The sequence below is a fragment of the Prenolepis imparis genome, unplaced genomic scaffold (genome assembly GCF_030444845.1).
Source record: "Prenolepis imparis isolate NDT839.2.m4 unplaced genomic scaffold, iyPreImpa1.0 SCAF_2, whole genome shotgun sequence".
Lineage (NCBI taxonomy): Eukaryota > Metazoa > Arthropoda > Insecta > Hymenoptera > Formicidae > Prenolepis > Prenolepis imparis.
The window spans coordinates 5,280,937-5,295,627 of NW_028141160.1; the positions used below are offsets into that span (position 1 = coordinate 5,280,937).

The following is a 14,691-nucleotide window of genomic DNA, read 5'->3' on the forward strand; positions in this document are numbered from 1 at the left end:
GCGCGGTGTGTATAATTGGGAGTGAGTCTGGTGACATGGATAAAGAGCGTGTATAATGTAGTTAGAAATGACCGTGTATTGTGATCTCTAACACTTTTCTACCCTTTTTATTTGACAAGATTTTATTCAAACGTTTTACGAATCTGTCCTTCTGAATCAGGAATTCGCACAGGTACGTATTGTTAAGAGATAATTACAAGATAATTTTTTGTAATTCCTATTAACGTTTTACTTTAATACGAACAACGTTACAGCGTGTATAATCGCCAAGAATTCAGCGAAGAACTACCTTAACGATCCGTTACATGTACAACATTCTAAGTCTTGTCCTCACTTATTCGCAATTAACAACATCAAATGCTGTTTATGTTTATGTGTATATGTCTTTATGAAAGGTTTTTTGCAGCGGCCGGGCCAGATGTGGCAATTCATGTTTGAGTCTCTAATGATTAATTAACAATAAATATCTTTGCTATCAGAAGTAATATACTGCAAACAATCATTTATCAGAAAATATCGTGTCAATTATTCATCCTTTATTCACAAACGACAGTTGCACACGTTACAAGCGTGTGGTTTTTTAGGTTCTAAGCTAATTGTACATATACTAAATCGCAAATGTTTTCAAAGATATACAATTTTTTCCATAACTATGGAGTCTTATCTTCGTTTCATCGCAATTTTTGCGTGATTTGTATGACGCCTCAATGTGCAGTTTGTTTTTGAAAGACACATTCAAAGCACTCGAGCATTGCAGATGTGTTTTTTTAAATCTTCCGACAACAATAAATAATTATAAAGAGTCTTGAAATATAAATTGTAGAAAATCTGAACTCTTAAATTCTGAACAGGAACTAGAGCAAAATTGCAGCGCGATACAATCCACATATTACTCCTCGGACCTAAAAACATTATGCTTTGGTGTTCGATAACAATAAAATGTAATTTTGTACGTACCGAACGTAACTTCTTAACTCTTATTCCAAGATTAATATCAATTCATACAATATTCTTGCTATGTATAATCCTTCCTTGTTTTACGACGTTATTTCATATTATGTACAGGACTGAATGTAGTACAGGTTATATAGGAGTTGTCTTCATCTTAGAAACAGGAACCAGAATATTTATAGGATTCAAAACAGGAACCAGGAAATATATATATATATATATCAGTAAAGAATTCCTGCGTCTATAAAGAAATTAGGAAATATAATTATATAGTCATAGGATATTATATTTTCCGACTCACGCTTGACGCGCTCAATGTGACAAAGAAAATATGAATTAAATGATATCACCGTAAGGCTAGATAAAAATGATTATGGATAATATCACCGTAAGGCAAAATATGAATAAGAGTTTTATAGTTTTCAGATATCATCTTTTAAGGCAGAGAAAATATTAATCAGCTTAGATAAGATTAGATTGATAAAGATATAAATCACCATAAGGCAAAGATAGAATTTGGATGATCGCCTTGCGGATAAATCACCATAAGGCAAAGATAGAATTTGGATGATCGCCTTGCGGCTAGCCTCAAATAATTGGCTTGATGGAAGGTATCGACTATCATGATATGTACTTACATGATGTCCCCAGTTGGACAAAGTCGACCTTCCTAACCAGATATATGTAATAAACCAAATATGTATCGATGTATCTCAGATGATCTTGTTATTTCCGTACGATGCGCACCGTGTCGATTCAAACATTAAAAAAAAAACTTCATCAAAACGAACTACGATAAACAGCTGCATAGCAACCAGATCTTTTTCTTTTTTCACGGCACTCTTTGAAAGATTCGAATAGACTTTCCTATACATTTTCTCCGCCCGCATTCAACAATAGATTTGTTGAATGAATTTCAGGATCAGTTGGGATAATACATAATTTTGTTATAGGTCTCTTGTAAATAGAGTTTGCAGTTTTCACTGTAACAACTCTGGTTAAACCGTCTGGTCCTGGATGTAAATGTGTGACTCTTGCGAGGGGCCACTTTCCTGGCGGGTAACGCTCATCCGTAATTAATACTAAGGATCCTTCCTTTATTTCATTCGAAGGGTGATACCATTTAGAAATGGCTTGACCTTTGTAAACACTCTATAGACCATCTTGACCAAAAGTGATCTACTTTCTGTTTAAGTAATTGCCAGCGTGAAAGCAAAGATGTCTTTTCAGTTAATAGACTCGGTTCCGGTAATGTAGTTGGTGCTTCTCCAATAAGAAAATGTCCTGGAGTCAGGGGTGAATAGTCAGATGCATCATCTGATAAAGGACATAATGGCCTTGAATTTAACACTGCTTCTATTTGTACAGTTATCGTTGTCATTTCTTCATACGTTAATATAGTATCCTTTAAAATTCGTTGTAAATGAAATTTAATAGATTTTACAGCTGCTTCCCACTTTCCTCCAAAATGAGGGGTTGATGGAGGATTGAATTTCCATTCAGTGTTATCTTTAGCGAGAAGATAGGCAAGGTCACGTAATTCATTAGAAGATGACTCGAAAAAACGTCTTAAAGTTGCATCAGCTCCAACAAAGTTTGTTCCACAATCACTTTGTAGCGTAGCACATATACCTCTTCTACCAGTAAACCGTTTATAGGCAGCTATAAAAGCATCAGTGGTATAATCCGTAACTACTTCTATATGTATTGCTGATGTTGTGAGACAAACAAATATAGCTAAATAGCCTTTATAAGTTTTTGCCACTCGCCCTCTCCAAGTCTTCAATATCACGGGACCAGCATAATCTAAACCTGTGTTATAAAAAGGTCTTGCTGGAGTCACACGTGATGATGGTAATTGACCCATGAGCTGTTTCGCTCGAATTCCGCGATACCGTGCACACCTTCCACATCTTAGGATGTAAGAACGTACAGGTGCTCTTCCACCGATAATCCAATATGAACTTCGTAAAAAACCGAGAGTAACTTGAGTACCTCCATGTAGCGTCCTTTTGTGAGCATCATCAATGATCAAAGTACTTAACGAAGATCTTCTTGGTAAAATAAGTGGATGTTTTGTGTCAGACTCTATCTGTGCATTATGGAGACGACCTCCAACACGAAGTAATCCTTCATGGTCTATAAAAGGTGTAAGGCGAATCAAAGGGTTGGATTTAGGCAAATGCTCTCTATTAGAAATTATACGAATCTCGTTCGAAAACCATGCTTGTTGTACAATTCGTACCCAAAAATTACGACTCTTCTCGATTTCCATGGGTGTTATGGGATGTTTAATCAGTGTTGATTGTGATTCTCTACGGAGACAACGAATAAATCTGCGACAAATAGAAGTAATTCGTAATAATTTCATGAGTGAAGAGTACTTATCCAACAATTCCCAGTATAAAGGTTGATGGGTGACAGCAATCATGACTTGTCTGGATCGTTCTTCCAAACCAGTTTCCGGTAACTCTTTACATTTGAAAGAAGGCCAAGATGATGGAGACTCAGAAAGCCAATTTGGTCCTTTCCACCACAGATCAAATTTAATTAATTGATCTGGCCTTAAACCACGAGATGCACAATCCGCAGGATTTTCTTTCCCAGGAACAAAATGCCAAGATCCATAAGGTAATAATTCTTGTATAGTAGATACACGATTACGAACAAAATCTTTCCATTTGGTTGGATGAGCCGAAATCCAAGAAAGAGTTACAGATGAATCAGACCAACAAAACACCGGTACGTCAGAAAGTGCTAGTGCTTTTAAAGTATGTACAGTTAATCGCGCTAATAACAAAGCCGCAACAAGTTCAAGACGTGGAATCGTAAGCCGTTTAATTGGTGCAACCTTTGTCTTAGAACAAATCAGTTGAGTAGATATTTTACCATCGTTACTGGAAATTCTTATATAAATCACAGCTGCCATGGCTAATTCTGATGCATCTGAAAATCCATGAATTTCAACAGAAGTACTGGAATGAACATAACCAAACCATCTAGGAATTGCTAATTGATCTAGATGCTGAAGTTGTTTTCGAAAATTCTCCCAACGATATTGCATGTCTTGAGAAAGAGGTTCATCCCATTCAATCTTTCTTAACCAGAGTTCTTGAAGAAAGATTTTGGCTGTTATAAGAATAGGTGCGATAAGTCCTAATGGATCATATAATTTTGCGATTTCAGAAGAAATTATCCTTTTAGTATATTTTGTAGTAGATGTTGGTAAAGCTGAGAAATGAAACGTGTCCGAGTCGGGTCTCCAAATAAGACCTAATATCTTGCAAAGTGTAGATTCAATTTCCACAGCAGATGACGATTCTTCACATTCTTCACCCGACATCGACATTGGCAGAATCTCTCTACAATTACTACTCCATTTCTGCAAAGGAAATCCACCCGCTGCACATAATTGAATAAGTTGATTGACAATCTCTTTAACTTCCGAAATTGAATCCGCTCCTCCAAAGATATCATCAACATATCTTCCCTTTGTCAAAGGAATAACAGCCTTAGGAAAATGATGACCTTCGTCGGTTACTAATTGTTGTAATGCTCGTAATGCAAGAAACGGAGCACAGACAAGTCCATAAGTTACAGTTGTGAGTCTAAAAGCTACCAGTTGATTTTCAGAACCTCGCCACAATATCCTTTGTAAATCCCAATCGTCAGGATTAAGAGCAATTTGTCGAAACATTTTAACTATATCTGTAGAAAAAAGAAATCGATGTGTACGAATCCATATAAGAATATCTGAAATATCTGTCTGAAGTTTTGCGCCTGCGTGAAGCAGATCATTAAGAGAATAACCACTGTTTGTACGGCTAGACCCATTAAAAACAACTCTTAATTTTGTGGTACGACTGCTTTCTCGAAGAACTCCATGGTGTGGTAAATAGTGTATAGGAGAATTATTATTTCCGGAAATATCAGCTAACATCATATGACCCAATGTTTTGTATTCTTCTATGAAATCAACATAGAGTTCTTGAAACTTGGGATTTGTAGTAAATCGTTGAAATAATCTATTGAGACAACATAGTGCCTTTTGTTTTGAATCACCCAGAAGTGAAGGATTAGATTTTAGGGGAAGACGTACAACATATCTTCCAGTAGCATCTCTTGTATGAGTCGACAAAAAATGTCGTTCACACTCTTCTTCGTCCTCACTTAATTTAGATTCCGTTGTAGTAGGTAGTTCCTCTTGATTCCAAAATCTAGCAATAAGATCTTGTAAATCATGATCCAAAGTACAATGATACGTTCTTGCTGAATTAGATAAATCATTCTCTGATATTGGTCCTGAAAGAACCCATCCGAAAATAGTTTGCTGAGCAATAGGCGTTGACAAATCACCTCGTATTAATCCTGGCAGAATTACCGAGCCATAATTATCTGAACCTAAAATGATATGAATATGACCAGAACAAAAAAAATCAGGATCCGCAAGTTGAAGTCCAGCAATATGAGACCAAGTATGACAAGACGCGTTAAAAGGCGGTAATTTGGTTGTTAGACGAGGTAACACGTAGGCTTCGATTGTACAATTATAAGTTGGATCATAGATGGACTGTAATTTTATTGTAACACTCCCTTTAGTGTGACCGGAATATGTACCACCGACTCCAAGAAGTGGTATTGAAGCTGAACTGCGTTTTAGTTGTGCATGATTTACTAAATTTTCTGAAATAAAAGATAATTCTGATCCTTGATCTATTAATAAACGTACTGCAAAATTTACATCTTTATTTTTATGTAATATGGCTCTACTCGTAGCTAATAACGTAAATTTTGGTAAAGAATTTGCTTGTCCAGATTGATGAGCACATAATTTGTTTTGTCATTCTATTGAAGGTTGTGACTGTGGATTTTCTTTAGATTGAGTAGATTGAGCATTATCTATCTTAGATGATTTTTCACCAAAATGTTTTGATGAAGACGCGTTGATGTCATGAATTGAAGTATGATGCTTCTTTCCACATTTGAGACATCTTTTTAAAGAATTACATTTGCTTGCTACATGTGGGCCAAGACAATTAAAACATCGTCGATGCTTCATAATAATATCCCTTCGTTGTTGCTGAGTTTTCGAATGATATTGATCGCACTTTGCTAAAAAATGTGAAGATCCACATAGCGGGCAAATAAAAGAATTAGTAAAAGAATTTTGATTAGATGATGTAGCTACATGAGCAGCTATTTTTGTACGAGACTTTCCAAAAGAGGAATGATCTTTATCCTTATGTGATCCGGAAGAGAAAGTATTATTATGTAAATTAAGATTCTCTAAAGCTCGTGTCCTCCCAATAAGAAATTCTTCAAATTGTAAATAAGTCGGATATGAAGAGGTTGAACCAAGTTTAACTTCCCATGCTTCTCGAGTTTCAGGATCAAGTATTCTTACGAGCTGATGTAATAATAATGGATCCCAATGATCTACTTCACAGTTCAAAGCACGTAAAGCACCAATAGCTTCTGATATGGTTGTCAAAAGAGTTCTGAGACCTTGAGCGCATTTTGTTTTAAGCGGCTTTAAATTTGTAATTCTATCCAATTGAGTAGTAATCAAAAATCGTTTATTCTCGTATCTTGAAACTAATATATCCCATGCAACAGTAAAATTTTCACCAGAAATAGGCAAATTATACATTAACCGAGCCGCTTCACCAGTTACACATGTCTTCAAATAATGCATCTTCTCTACGTTTGATAAATCTTCATTATCGTGAATCAAAGAAACAAATAAATCATGGAATGATCTCCATGATTGATAGTCTCCTGAAAAGCTTGGTAATTTTATACGAGGTAAAGCACTGCGAGGTAATTGTGAGGTAGATGATGCTACATGTTCCGAATGAGTAGGTCGAGATTGCCGATCTACCGTTTCTAAATCATCTCGATATGTAAGTAATTTAGCACGAGAATATACATAAAACGCTTGACAACGTTCATACATGTGTTCTTTAATATATGATTGATCATTATTCTCAGAAAGTATCTCAAGATATAAATTTTCATGTTCTACTTGAAATTTAGACCAATTCTGATCAAGCAAATCCAAACGTGTATTAATTAATTGACGATTTAAACGTGAAATTTCTACGATATCAAAATCCGCTGCATCTTGTATTAGATTAAATCGACTTTTTTGTAAAGCGATCTTTGCTTCTATATTAGACATCTTGAAAAGCTTGGTATCCGGCTCGAAGGACCAAAAAATGTTCGATAACAATAAAATGTAATTTTGTACGTACCGAACGTAACTTCTTAACTCTTATTCCAAGATTAATATCAATTCATACAATATTCTTGCTATGTATAATCCTTCCTTGTTTTACGACGTTATTTCATATTATGTACAGGACTGAATGTAGTACAGGTTATATAGGAGTTGTCTTCATCTTAGAAACAGGAACCAGAATATTTATAGGATTCAAAACAGGAACCAGGAAATATATATATATATATATATCAGTAAAGAATTCCTGCGTCTATAAAGAAATTAGGAAATATAATTATATAGTCATAGGATATTATATTTTCCGACTCACGCTTGACGCGCTCAATGTGACAAAGAAAATATGAATTAAATGATATCACCGTAAGGCTAGATAAAAATGATTATGGATAATATCACCGTAAGGCAAAATATGAATAAGAGTTTTATAGTTTTCAGATATCACCTTTTAAGGCAGAGAAAATATTAATCAGCTTAGATAAGATTAGATTGATAAAGATATAAATCACCATAAGGCAAAGATAGAATTTGGATGATCGCCTTGCGGATAAATCACCATAAGGCAAAGATAGAATTTGGATGATCGCCTTGCGGCTAGCCTCAAATAATTGGCTTGATGGAAGGTATCGACTATCATGATATGTACTTACATGATGTCCCCAGTTGGACAAAGTCGACCTTCCTAACCAGATATATGTAATAAACCAAATATGTATCGATGTATCTCAGATGATCTTGTTATTTCCGTACGATGCGCACCGTGTCGATTCAAACATTAAAAAAAAGACTTCATCAAAACGAACTACGATAAACAGCTGCATAGCAACCAGATCTTTTTCTTTTTTCACGGCACTCTTTGAAAGATTCGAATAGACTTTCCTATACATTTGGTATTACCGATAGACTGTCGCTGTATATATATAACAACAATAAATAATTATAAAGAGTCTTGAAATATAAATTGTAGAAAATCTGAACTCTTAAATTCTGAACAGGAACTAGAGCAAAATTGCAGCGCGATACAATCCACATATTACTCCTTGGACCTAAAAACATTTGCTTTGGTATTACCGATAGACTGTCGCTGTATATATATACTTTCCAGATAATTCGAAAAACCCCAATTCCGCATTTCCTTTTCTGCATTGGAAAAACCTTTGTACTATGTACTGTGAAAAATTTTTGCAACTATCTTCAGATAGCATTAATAATAAATAATTAATGATTAAAGTAATTTATATGTGCCATTTTATGTATCGCTTAATAGTTTAGATGTCGTTTAAATAATTTGCAAATATTATTTAGGAGTGATGAATAATATTGTAATATTTTAAATTCGTGAGTATTCAATAAAAATTATTCTACAATCTGCAATCTTTTTTACTCTTGAAAACTGAATTGATTACGACGCGACAACTAAATAAGACATTAAAAAGAAAATTACAGTGTAAATTTAAAAAATTAATTAGTCGACAATTTGGCGTTGAGAACTATTTCTACTTATTTAATATATATATACAGGGTATAACTAAACAAACGTATACGAAGCACACCATCAGGTGCAGGACAACAAACTAAATCGAAAAGTCCTGAGCCATTTTTTTATCTGAGCTTTATTTTTTACGCTATAAATTGTTAAAGTTTGCCAATCAGCGCGTGGCTACAACGGAAGGCAGCGTAGGCGCCGCCTACTGGGTGGGGAGCGCGGGATCGGAGAGTAGCGAGACAAAGGGTGCATTCGGGCAGCGCACTTTTAGCGCTACGAGCGCGCTATGGCCGTTCGTGGAGCTCTTTCATAGCGCCAACAAAATAATGATGACGTCATTGTTTGTGCATTGCAACGTCATCACTCGCGCTAACTCGTGCTCACGATTCCGAGGTGAGGCACGAGATGCTTACAGCACTCATAGCGTCAAAATAAGCTCCCCGAACGCTGTGCGACGCTTTTTCTTCTAGGTATGTTATAACAACTAACCTGTGCCTTGTAACTTTTTATTTTAGCAGTGAATTTTTAAACGCATATATATACATATATATATATATTTATAATTATATTATACATTTTATAGATATTTTGTTTAAAAAATGGATAAGATACCAATAACCTTACAAGACGCCGGCACCGGTCTGTATTATACAACGCATTTCTCACAAGGAGATGCTTCCAAACTTTTCTCTGTGTTACAAGTAAACACAGTAAACTAAAATAAGTCCAGTTCATCAAATTTGGCCTCAAGTATGGCCTCAAGGCCCTCAAGTATAGCCTCAACAGCATCAGCGGCATCAACGGTGTCAACAGCATCAACGGCTTCAACTTTGGATGTCGAAAATCCTGAAGCAGAACAAGATTCGATTTTTAAATGGTCACATCAGGCCATTCTTCTTATCATTGAGGAATATCGAAAACGAGAGGAAGATACTGTATCAGGTAAGACAATAATATGTTATTCATTGTAATAATCTATGCATGATTCTCGTATGGCTTTCTTATAAATTTTATATTTTCTATAAGGCAAAGTGTCGCAAAAGCAAATGTGGAAATCTATTAGTGATGTTCTACGCAAACATGGACATGATGTTACTGGCCCACAATGCCAAAGTAAATTCAATGGGATGAAGAGGACATTCAAGTCTATTAAGGATCATAACTCAAAATCAGGAAATAATCTCCGGGCCTGGGCTTATACCGAAGTTATGGAATCCTTGTTAGGAGAAAAACCTTTTATGAATCCTGTTGCTGTGGCTTCCTCTTCGGGTCAAATTAGTACGGAGAGTGACATTTCTTTACTCAACAACGTTGGCTCTGACTCTGATTCTTCAAGCTCACGCAAGAGGAAGAGCTCACACGGTACAGAATTTATAAAAATTCGAAAGATGGCTGAAGAAAGTAAAGAAAAACGTCATCAGCAAAAAATTGATCAACGGACCAAACTTTTAAATGTTATGGATAAGCTAATTGATAAATTACAGGTATCATTTCAAGATATTAACTTTAATTTTTTATTTTCAGTTTAATCCTTTTAAAATTCAATTTTATGTAATAAATTTGATTTTATTTTTGTTAGTAGGCGGCATGTTATGGAGCAGGAGTCAAAATTTTGTAATAATACACCAAAGTGTTTTAAAAATTAAGTTAATAATTTTATTATGATATTCAGATTACATTTTATTTTTAAAAAAAGTTAATATTTTTTGTTTACATTCACAGATTACATTTTATAAAAAAAAATAAGTTATTTTTCTGTGATAATATTTAAGGCATTTTATTTTAAATAAGATAATATTTATGTTATGACATTCAAATCATAGTTTTCTTTTAACAAAGGAAGTCTATATTTTTGTTGCGATTGATAAATCAGTTTTATTTTAAGAAATAATTTAATATTTTTCTTACAATGTTTAAGTTAATTTTATTTTGAAAAATAAGTTAATATTTCTGGTTGTATTAAAGCTTTATTTAAAAAATAAGTCAATATTCCTATATTTCTGATACTCAAGTCAGTTTTATTTTATAAAATAAGTTACTATTTCTGTGATACACAAATCAATTATATTTTAAGAAATATAAATTAGTATTTCTGTGATATAATACTTAAATCAGTATTTTAAAACGTAGGATACAATTTATGTTATATTGTGTATGTTACATATGTAAAAGAAATGTGAAATAAATATATTATAATTATATGTACAATATTTTATTTATATTTAACATTATAATTATTATATATGTGTAATATGATAGATTTTAGATCTAGATTGTTGTTATAGATGTTTATCGATATCGGATCGAATCTTGATTTTATATATATATATATATATATATATATATATATATATATATAGTTACAATGTAATCTTAATCATTAATTCTATTACTATATACACTCCATACATTACATACATTATACATTAATCTATTACTATATACACTATATACATTATATACACTAGATCTATTATATACATATATTACATATAAATTACATACACATTATATACATTACTATAAATTATATATATATATATATATATATATATATATATATATATTCATTATACACATTATATACACTATATACACTAAATATTTCGCATAGGAAGTCTTTCTGAAATCAAATCCCTTTTAGCAACACCTGCCTGTTCAATTGCAGCATCTTGACAAAAATTATTGTCATCTTCTACTTCATCCATTGCATCAAAGTCGATCTCATCCCCTCTGAACAGGCAAATATTATTTATGCATCACACAAGATGCAACTATAAATATTGGGATTAAATCGCATCGATCCATTGCAAGTACAGTCCTTAAACTACGGAATCTCGTCTTCAAGAGTCCAAATGCTCTTTCAATTGTTATTCTGGCAGAGGAATGACAGAAGTTAAAATTTTTTTGTCTAGGACTGAGATGTCCATTGTCACGATAGGGAACAATGATATTTGGATGCAGTTTATATGCAGCATCTCCGAGGATGTGACAATCATTGGGAAATTTCTCATGATTTCCCAACCATTCTTGCAATTCTGATAATCGGAATACTCGTTGGTCATGCACAGATCCTGGATATCCTGCGAAACAATGGATGAAGTGTGTTTTATGGTTACATACTGCCTGAAAATGAAAAAGAACTTATATTAATCCATATTACATAATAGAATTTATATTAGTTTAAACACGCAAAGAGTTATCATACTTATATCACTGGATAAACATGATATACCTGCAGTTGAACTGAATGGTGTCCTTTACGATTTACATATGATGCTGGTTCAACACGAGGCGCTTGAATATTTATGTGTGTACCATCTATAGCACCAATAACTTTTGGGAAACCACTGGCAGTTTCAAATCCAGTCCATACTTCATCGACATTATTGCCTGATGGCCATTTTATAACAGTTGGTGCCAAATCATATAAAGCCTTTACCACTCTTCGTGTGGCACTAAGAGCAGTAGCTCGACCAACATCAAATTTTTCACATATAGATCTGAAAAGACACCATTTAGTAATCATAAGCAAGAACTACTACAATTGTGACATCCAAAAATCTATTTCACAAGCAACACTTACCTATAGGAATCAGGAGTTGCCATACGCCATATTGCGATAAGAAATTGTTTTTCAGGAGAAATCATTGCAGATCCTGGATGCACTCTTTCCAATTTCGGGGCAATAATGATAAGTACATATTCAAATGTACTTCTAGATATTCTGCATCATAAAATAGAAACAAGATAAATAAATTATTTAGAAAATAATAATGGAAAATATACAACATGGAAAACATCATAGAAATACACATAGAAAATATACAAATTTCAAAAATTACCTAAAATGTGACTTGAATAGTTGATCAATGTACATAGGTACAATGTTTTCCACATAATTTTCTAGTCTTGGCAATTTCTTTCTTCTGTTGATGTGCATAATATATTCGATTTCATCTTCACTTTCTGATGATGAACTGGAATCGATTAAATCAGTTAACATTGTTGCAATCCCACGCAAAATTGCAGTCTGATTATTATCCATGTCCTCCAAAAATTGCTGGATTTAACTTGGAAATAGACTGATTAAAAAAACGCGAAAATTTTCAATAGAAAACGAACAGCACTGTAACCTCAAAAGACAGCGTAATCTCGCGTTCAGCGCTTACAAAAGTCGTTCGGGAAGCTCGCAATGTGAGCGCCACAATAGCTCCCCGAATGGCTGTATTAGCGTTAGCGTTTCGTAGCGCGAAAAGCGTCTGCCCGAACGCACCCAAAGTGGGGCGAAGCGAATGTAGCATGTCTCTGCTCTTTTTTGTACGTTTTGCGTAGCTCTTAAAATTTGATTATTCTCGATACTCTCGACAGTGTGGAATATTTCATTTTTCCATCTCGTTAGCTGTTTCCATATTTGTGTTTAGAAATACTTTTTCTTTGAAAAGAAAGGTTACATGAGTTGTAGTCCGGAGATCGAGCAGGCCACGGACTAGTACTGAATCCTTCCCATTCTTGAGGAAAATTTTTATCGAAGTAATGGCGGATGATACTTTTGAATAAGATTCATTGAAATTAATATTAAAAGTGGTTCCGATAATTGGACTTAAATATTAAATTTATTTTAAGCGCAAAGTATGTTTTTATTTTTAACATATTTAACAAAAAAAAAAACTTTCTTGATGTATGAAAACATTATAATACATATGTATGTAGTAATGACTACTTTTATTAAGATTTTTAGTCTTGATGTGAACATGATATAAAAATTAACCCCTGAGAGTAGAATACAGTATTGAAACTGAGATAGCGATCTTCACAATTTCGATAGATTCCATTAAACTACGCAATAAAATAATAATTATAAACATTTTTATAATAATAAAATAAAAATAAATAATAATATAAATATAATAATAATAAAATAAGAGTAAAGATATATTATACATATTAAAAATAAATATTTTTATAATAAAAATAATTCTTACGTGCAGAATGGGCAAGTGCGTCATCGTGCATGAATATCGTAGCTCATCTATTTAATGTTACCTCTTCTAAATTATTCTCTGCCGGAACTAACAAATCTGGCAGATCATTTTGTAAGAAATCGAGACTACTTTTGAGAGTTCACGCGTGATAATATAAAAAGTTCGATCTAACAATAAGTCCTGTCAATAAGTTTATATCAATAGGAAAAATAATTAAATAGGAACAATACTAGTAATAAAAGTAAACAGTAATATAACGATTACACATTATTTTTCTAGAAAGAAAATGTTTATTGCATTGATTAAATAAAAAAATAATTCAAATTGATAGACAGACGAAAGATAATAAAATAAGTTATATTAGAGAAATGATTAAAAAGGAAACAATAAAAATAGTTTCAATTTAATTAATTTAAATTACAATTAAATTTTAATTTTATTTCAGTTTAAAATACCTACTTACGATTTGATTTCTCGGCAATCCATACCAAATATTTACGGAATTCGATGTTGAAAAGATCTCTCTCGAGTAAGAAATAGATTTCCAAATGGCTGCAGTAATGATAATAAGAGAATGTAGATATTAAACATTCCTAAAATGTTTCTTATAAATGTACATTCATCGACATACAAAATCCGACTTCTATAATTTGGTTTTTACTAGATTTAAATAATATTCAGCGAAAATCACGCGAGGCTAATAATATCATGGAACTAAATGTTGTACTTTTGTATAATAATACGGGTGCCGCTCATTTTCTTTAAGCACTCTATAAACACTCATATCCGATATACTAAACTGACGAGCAATAGATCTTGTATTTAATGTGGGATTATTGCGGAAGACAATTATATAGCATCTTCCATCACAAGATTGTGTACCTCCATCTCTATTATTCGGTAAAACGCTACCAGTTTCTCGTAGTCGTCGAACAGCACCAACTATGACGTTCAAATTTGGATGATGTCAATTCGGATATAAATTAACATTTTCTACTGCAGAGAAGTACTCTGCGTTGATACCACTGCTT

At 33.2% G+C, this 14,691-nt stretch overlaps 3 protein-coding genes across 3 annotated transcripts; 1 reads left to right on the plus strand and 2 right to left on the minus strand.

The window, feature by feature from the left end:
- Nucleotides 1-2,074: 2,074 nt before the first annotated feature.
- Nucleotides 2,075-2,818, minus strand: LOC145932880 (uncharacterized). Its single transcript, XM_083032104.1, has one exon. The coding sequence runs from the start codon at nt 2,816-2,818 to the stop codon at nt 2,075-2,077; it is 744 nt and encodes a 247-aa protein (XP_082888230.1).
- Nucleotides 2,819-3,016: 198 nt separating this feature from the next.
- On the minus strand, nt 3,017-7,132 carry LOC145932881 (uncharacterized). Its single transcript, XM_083032105.1, has 3 exons — nt 5,959-7,132; nt 3,197-5,679; nt 3,017-3,090 (listed from the first exon to the last, which is right to left on the minus strand). The coding sequence occupies exons 1-3, from the start codon at nt 7,130-7,132 to the stop codon at nt 3,040-3,042; spliced, it is 3,708 nt and encodes a 1,235-aa protein (XP_082888231.1). The 3' UTR covers nt 3,017-3,039.
- A 2,295-nt stretch (nt 7,133-9,427) lies between these two features.
- On the plus strand, nt 9,428-10,293 carry LOC145932882 (uncharacterized). Its single transcript, XM_083032107.1, has 3 exons — nt 9,428-9,617; nt 9,702-10,159; nt 10,258-10,293. Exons 1-3 carry the CDS (start codon nt 9,428-9,430, stop codon nt 10,291-10,293), a joined length of 684 nt encoding a protein of 227 aa, XP_082888233.1.
- The last annotated feature ends 4,398 nt before the right edge of the window (nt 10,294-14,691 follow it).